At 33.8% G+C, this 8,034-nt stretch overlaps 1 protein-coding gene across 22 annotated transcripts in view; it reads left to right on the forward strand.

The window, feature by feature from the left end:
• The window catches only part of LOC114932668 (uncharacterized), a 158,408-nt gene extending 150,710 nt beyond the window's left edge, over positions 1 to 7,698 (forward strand). For all 22 annotated transcript variants that reach the window (XM_085482841.1, XM_085482835.1, XM_085482843.1 and 19 more), the window contains 7 exons: positions 40 to 274; positions 384 to 505; positions 593 to 834; positions 938 to 1,058; positions 1,238 to 1,575; positions 4,803 to 5,062; positions 5,246 to 7,698. In XM_085482841.1, coding sequence (XP_085338967.1) covers positions 40 to 274; positions 384 to 505; positions 593 to 834; positions 938 to 1,058; positions 1,238 to 1,575; positions 4,803 to 5,062; positions 5,246 to 5,259 — 1,332 coding nt within the window. In that variant the 3' untranslated portion in view covers positions 5,260 to 7,698. The remainder of the gene's footprint in view (positions 1 to 39; positions 275 to 383; positions 506 to 592; positions 835 to 937; positions 1,059 to 1,237; positions 1,576 to 4,802; positions 5,063 to 5,245) is intronic.
• The last annotated feature ends 336 nt before the right edge of the window (positions 7,699 to 8,034 follow it).

Consider the following 8,034-nt stretch of genomic DNA (forward strand, 5'->3'; position numbering starts at 1 on the left):
AAGTATACTTTTGAATTCTAATTTCATTTTTAATAACAGGAAGCGAACATTGCTGAATCCATGACTAACGACACTAAGGTAGCGACGGAGCCTGTGTCGACAAATAAACAAGTCAAGGATGAGTCTAATTTAATGCAAGAAAATCTGTCAGACATTATTGTAAAAGAATCGCCGAAAATCGCTAAAAAAGAAGAGAACAAGCAGGAGAAGAAATCGACGGAGACGACTGAAACCAAACCTGAGGGCGAACTAGACGAACAGATTGATATGTCAGGTATAATTAAGCAACATTTTATTGAAATCGAACGATCGTTTATTAAAAATTCTTAACAATGAACTCTTAACTATTAATAGCAATTGTCTATTTTATTTTCGTTTTATAGCTTCAATGATCGCGAAAATCAGGATCACTACCGAAGAGGAAGCCAAAGCAGCTTTGGCTGAACGTAGGAGATTAGCTCGAGAACAAGCGGAACGAGAGGCGGAGTTGGAGCGTCAGCGACAGGTATCGTCTACGAAAATCAATTTAATATCAGACTGACTTGATTTTTATATGGTCTGTTAGCTTAATTTTTACTATTAATGTTTACAGGAAGAAGAAGCGCGTTTGGAAGCTGAAAGATTGCGTGCAGAGGAAGAGGAGCAACGTCGTTTAGAAGAAGAGACTATACGCTTAGCTAATGAAGCTCGAGAAGCAGAGGAACAGCGATTGCAACTAGCAATTGAAGAAGCTAAACGTCGTGAGGAAGAGGACAGACAAAGAAGAGAAGAGGAAGCTCGTCAAAAACAAGAAAAAGAGGAAGCAGAGCGCAAAGCGAGAGAAGAGGCAGAAAAGTCAGTTTGAAAAAAATTTCTTTTTCTTCTGTCTATTCTTGAAATTCATGATAGATTGTATTACAGTGAATAATATATATATATATATATATTTAAATTATAGACAACGAATTGAGATGGCTGAGAGGCTTAAAAAGGAAGAAGAGGAGCGCAACGCTAGGCGCAAACGAGTTGAAGCGATCATGCTTAGAACGAGAGGCAGAAATCAATCCAACACACCTAAGGTAAATTAGATAAATTAAATATAATAAAAAAACACCTTTTCAACAAAAAACTATGTAGTATATTTTTTTAATTCTTTAAATTGATCGTATTTAATAAATCCATCTAAACCGGATTTTATATATTTAAATAAATTGATGAAATTAAAAAAACCATTTGTTATTGACAAATATGTGCACAGGGAGAAGGTGGTGATGGTGACAAGTTGAAGGAAGATAGTCCTAGCGATGAGAGCAAACCGGTGCTAGGTGGCAAAGGTGACGACGTCATGACAGCCAGTTTAATTTCCGAGGCGACTCAGCAATTTATCAGCGGGGAACAACACGCGCATCACACAGAAAACAATCTGCTTACGCCAGACATAGTGCACAATGGCACGACACATAGCAACGGCATTAACGAAAATAAAATTGTATTGGATAATAATCAGGGTAACGTTGAAGGGGAATTGAATGGTCATCATACGAATCACGGAAACGATATCAACAGTCAATCGATTACGCTGGACAATGCCACTGTGTAAGTATGCCAATTCTAAATCACGGATTCGCGCTATTACCGTCGTCGATCGAGAGCCAAATACAATTCGTGCGCCTCTTCTCGCTAGATCGATGGACAATAATATCCCATAGTAATCGCGAAGCTTGCTTCGATAACGCGCATTTAATTGGGCATTGAAACATGTGATCTGCGACGCGATTCGCTCAAGCTAGTTCGCTTCAAATTTAAATGCGATATATGGCTGCTAGTATCCAATAATTATCTGCGATCGAAAAGCGTATATTAAAATATGAAGAAAGAAGTATATCAACGGAATTAATTTTTGTGTAATTGCTAAAGTACTCATAAACATAATAAGATAAATATATTCCAAGCAAACTTCAATTACATTTAATGAATCAGAAGAAATAAACACACACAATAAAATAGATAGATGACGTGCCGATTACTTGCGATTAATGTTTTTGCAGAACATAAGTAATTACACAATACTAGCCATTATCTTATTCATCTAAAAATGGACTGATTATTGGTATAAACGAAAATAATATCGGTTGCACGATTGATAGTTCGATCACGAAAAGAATTACAGCGTACACACATATATATATATATATATCATACATGTAAGACAGTTCACTAAAATTTGCGATAAGAGGAATCATTTTCAAAAAAAAAAAAAAATGCATGTAAAACTTTTAAACACATATTCCCACATTATAGGAAAAAAACTGTACGTGTTATAGAAAAATCAAGAAATCAAATGTTATGAATATTACACGGAATTTTTCGAGAATACTTTTCAAAATTACTTTTCAAGAATACTTTCGAGAATAGTAAAAAGATTTCCTAGATGCTCCATATATAAAATTACAAAGAGCGTGCCATACATTAAATATATTAAATTAAACATATTGTATGATTTTATTTGTAAATAGGCGTGACGAAGGTTTTAAATCGCAGTGAACAAATTATTGCACCACGAACAGATTGATTATTTCAAATTTTAGATTTGTATATGTCAGAGATTCTAAAATGGCAATTATTTGAGACTTTATAATTAAATGTAAAATTATTAGACAAATTCTTTAAGGGCTTTTTATCAAAGGCAATCTGTATATATAATGAATTATGTTGTTCAAAATGTGTCTTGTAATGTCAAATTATACTAAAGCTAATTATACTAAAAAACTAATTAAGTTTCAAAGTTATATATATGTATACATATGTACACATTATTATAAATAGTTATTTAGTGAAAAAAAGTTTACTGCGCTTTCCTGAGACTCCCTATGAAAGGAACTGCCTATCAATATTAATTTCACCGATTGTTTATCGCTTTATATAAATATTATAAATGACCAGGCATTGTACATTGCAAAAGTAGTCAGAGCAACGGTTGACGAATATAATAAACACATTGCGAATCACCACTTACAAAAACAATACGGATTTATTGCACGATTATCAACGTATTAACTGACAATGGTTCACGCGACTAACATTATTAGTGATAATGAGATTGCAAGTATGAGAATGTATATTGTATCATCTATTGTAATAATTACATATATTTTATAATTGATATTCAGCTCTGTACTAACAACAAATATACTATTTTTAGCTAGGATTATCGGGAATTAGTCGCGTACGTACTTCAATTATTTTTAGGTATTATGTCAGCGAGTTGGAAGAACGTCATGTAATATTGTACATGAAGCATGAAATCGCTAAGAGAAATCATCAACAACGCTACACAGTTAGCATTAAATCACACAATAAATAAAAGTGTACATAATGTAAAGAGAGACAAGCAGTATAAATCTAATGACTCATTGAAACGTTTCGTTTTGTGATTTCACAACACATTTGCCAACTCAGCAAGGATGAATTGTTTTAACATGATTTTCTGCGAAAAATAGAATAATAACGATATATTGCAGTTACATTATAGGAGAGGCAGAAATAACAATTTATATTTTTATTTCATAACATTTAATAATAGACATGATAAATATATCATCTTTGCTGAGTATTTCTCTTTGATTTTTTTTCCTCCAATTAGGTATTAAAAAGTGTTCTTCCATTTACTGACCCATTGTGTATATACCGTAAGTGCGGTTGATTTTCGCAACAACTCTGCAAATCACCAATGCATGTTACCATTTAACATTGATATGGTGTGGCTTGTTCTTTTCCTTGCACAATAATTGTCTGCGTCCCTCATATGCTTGTGTATTGGATACCGTCGAGTGGTATATGTCAACTTACTGCCTACTTTTGCTATGTACTATTTATACTTCCATATGTTTTCCGAAATAACTTTTCCGTAAAAAGATATCTCTTTATACACATCCACACTTTTACATATACTACACAGGTACAGGAATCGAAGAAAAAAGAAAAGGGGGAGATTAAATGCGGCATGAATTTTTTTCTCTCGTGTACTTTGACTCAACGAGTAATCAAATGTAATTCAAATTTTTTATGTAATTAGATTCGTATTTGCTGTTTTGCTGTAATATGTTTTAGCAAGTCATAGTTATTATGGTTATAAAGTTGACGTGTATCTCTTTAATTAACTGGCTCTCCTTATACAGATATATATATATACACACACATATATACCTTATTTAAACGAAAACCTATTGCGATTCATCGATGAAATATTTTGTAACATATTAGCTGTATTCCAACAATTTTTTATTCGGCCATATACAGATTTATGTCCACCACAAAGGACCACAAAAAGTTGTGGATTATTTCGGTTAGTACTGCTACGTATAAAAATAATTTCTATTAGATTTAATCGCTTATGCGATAGCTATTTTGATAGTTACATCAAAACAGTTGCCTTTTGTGGCATCTAAAATTTGCAATTTGAGAAGCAGTCATAGGATATATGATAAAAAAAGAGATTGATGCATATAATAAGCGCTTTATATTTATATCAATATATTATTTAGTTATCTTATCTAGCTTCATATCGTTTAGTTCAATAAAACATTTTTAGATGTATCTAGTACCGCGGCTATGTTCCTGTTCGACCGAAAAATCCAAATTAATTTCGTTTTAGTGATTCTAACTATCTGATGTTAACGAATCGCTCGCAGTCGGCTTAGCTAATTTAGCGGCAGCGATTTCGTGTTAGTGATCGTGGATAGTCGCTTAAGTCGTAGTCCCTAGTTAGTTTGTCTGGCTGTCAACTTAGTCTCTGTATTTTTTCCCTTTGACTGGTTTTGTAGCAAGCAAAACAACGTGACCAACAACCTGTTAGACCTGTCGAGCTTCGATACTCTGAGTAATAACAGTAGCGGCTACGATACTGGATCGATACTCGAACTGACACCCAACCTGGCGAACGAGGATACCCTCAACTCCAATCTGAATCCGGCGGCGATGCCGTTTACCCCGATGAGTTTCGTGCCCACTACCGCTAACGTCAACGTCAATCCGTTCCAAGACAATTTTATCAACAAGCCACAGGACAACAATCAAGTACCAGGTATATAAATCAAACTCGATTTAGCCATATGAATATCTCAGATTTATTAAAACACCTTTTATCATTGAATTTTTGTTAAATAAAAAAGAATGAGTCGTGTATTTAGATATTTTAAACCTCTTTATTATTTATATTATAATTAAACCGTATCATTTAAATCAGCTTCTCATTTTCTGTCTACAGATCTACTCTCATAAAGTGTCTCTTAAACGTTCCCGGACGAATGGAGGAGAAGCAGTTGGTTAATCGATAGCCAAATTGCTCGTGACGAGCGATAGCTATGCACAGAACGAGACGTCGTTTCGGATAATGTAAATAACCGCCGTCGCGAGCGATGTATCGTGTCTGGAAAGAATATCTAAATGAAAGAAGGGCATGAAGAAGGGCACCGCATCGGACACAGATCATCCCCGGGCCTCACGTATTGAATTTTAAGGATCGTAATCGGAAAAAAGTGTAAAATAATATTAATTAATTATAATAATATGCAACACAGCAAGTATGGACACTCAGTCTGTGTGTCGTAGTACGCTCTATTAGATAAACATAAATTTTGAAAGGACCTTTGGAGGGGATTGAGGCCTATTTGTAACACATCATTTTCGAATATACAAACATATTTCACGGTAACAAATCGAAATTAATTTTTTCTCACATACACATAGTTTCATCCTTACCACGCATATACGTGTGTAAATTACAAATACAATTTTCAAGATACTAATCGATAGAGACGAAAGATTTTGAAATCGCGCGAAGAGAATATAATTGACAAATAAATATAGCACAAGAAAAAATATATTAAAGTTGAATTAAAAGCTGAGAATATATCTGCCAAAATGACAGATTAGAGAATGTCCCTAAGATAAGAGATAGCATAGCGAGGTACTATTCTGTAACAATTTCATGATAGACGAGTGGATTTTAAGCGCGTTATCGCGTCCGATGCGAGAGACATTCTGCGGATACAACTTGGAAGGAAGTAACCGTAAGCAGAGAAAAATACTTTTCTTCCATAGATTTTCGGGGCGTGCGCTCACTAGTCAAGCAATTTTATTATTTTCTTTTCTCTTTTTTTTTTATCTTATTTCATTTAGAAATCCTATTTACCATTGGTATACTCTAGGTTTCTGCTAGACTTCGCTATTGTTATGTTTCTTCGTGGCTCGAGCATAAATTCTCTAGCTGTGATGAATAATGATGATGATAATAACAATGACGATGAGTTGAGTGCTTTGTGAGATAGCCGCTGCATAAGTTAATGGAGTGACGATCTAGTAACGTTAATTGTAAGAATTGTTACGCGAAAGATGTTACGGATGGGATTAATTGCGCTTTACTCGACGCAGAAAAATACAAATGATATTGCAATAGTAATGCGCGACAGCAAATATCGCAGCAATATACATGTATATCCGAGTGATGCAAATTATTTGTCATTACTCACACTATAAAAAAATATTACGACGATAATATCGGTATAGCATATTTTATATTTTGTGCTGATCCTATTGCAAATCGTGCAATATCACGTAGGATTCGGCGATAGATTATTTATAATGAGGATAGAGAAATGAATTCTGTTATCCCGGTTTTATTCGGAAAGCATGGTCGAAAGAGACGATTATTGACACTAGAGAAAAAGATAGAATTTATAGTATACGAAATTTTTATGTTTTGTTATTCAATTTTTCTCGTACATTTGCGCGCGAGATTTGTTCCCTTTCCCTTTTCTCCCTGTTCTTTATTTTATGCGCATTTTATCATAACTGGAAAATAAATTCATTTGAATTTTTATATTTACTGCTCTTAACAGCCTTTTATCAAATTTATTATAATTTAATAAGAGCCTTGACTTACTACGATTAAATTCATTAACTTATATATATATGGTATAAATGGTATAAGAAATTTTCTTATCAATATCGCCAGTTTAAATTTCAGTTAAAATTTAAGCTTTTCCTTTATTCGCATATTTGCGTAATATTGTGACCTGTTTTTCGGGCATCGGGGAGAGATTTCTTTGCTGAATGATGAATACATTTTCTCATGAACGATTAATAAGTTATTTTTTATCGATATAATTATTGATCGTTTTAGAATATATATTATTGAGTATGTTTATACAGAAAAACGCATGTTATATCACGAGTCACACTGTTCACGCGCCGAGAATGTCTCGAAGCAGAAAAAGCATTATATAGCTTGAAATGACGGATTTATTGACATGTTTTATCGCTCGTTTTCACACGAGAAATGCCTCTGCGTTTGTCCTGTAAAAATTTCTGTAATGGGCCGCAATCGTTACGATTTATTGTATCAAGTTATTTATATTAGTCCCCCTTTTCTTTTTCGACAGAATATATATTTATTAACCGTTTGGACACCGTATATTATCCCTGCGTCACATGTACACATATACTATTTTTATTAGATTTGGTTGAGAGTCTATTAAAACTATTCTATAAGAATACATAATAATAATGATAATTAAATAGAATATGAGAGAATGTTTCTAAATATACAATAACGAAAAGAAATGCTAAATATCATCAGTCATGTTTAAACAAAAAAAGAAACAAATACTTCATATTGTAAAAAAAATGCTTGTATGTAATAAATACTTAATACCAGAATATGTGCTAATTTTGTACGTCTTCTTTCGTTTCCGTGATATTTCTGTAATTATTCCGCCTAATATTAACAATATTAATTGCTGCGCACTGGGGAACATCGGCGCCGATTAGTATCAACTGCAGTTGCTGCAGCCGTTTATAACGACATTCGTGCGCGAACACTCCTATATTTCTCACCGCCCTGCAGACCTACCGAAACAAACAGATCCTCCCCTGATAATGTGAACTCGCAAACCTCACTCGGTGAAATATGGCGCAGCCACGGAGATGCATCGCGGATGCAACTTGTTCCTCAAGTCTCACACTCGCAAAAACTAACGCTCATATTCTCACGTC

Source organism: Nylanderia fulva, unplaced genomic scaffold, assembly GCF_048542155.1.
Source record: "Nylanderia fulva isolate GAGA-0341 unplaced genomic scaffold, ASM4854215v1 Scaffold22, whole genome shotgun sequence".
Lineage (NCBI taxonomy): Eukaryota > Metazoa > Arthropoda > Insecta > Hymenoptera > Formicidae > Nylanderia > Nylanderia fulva.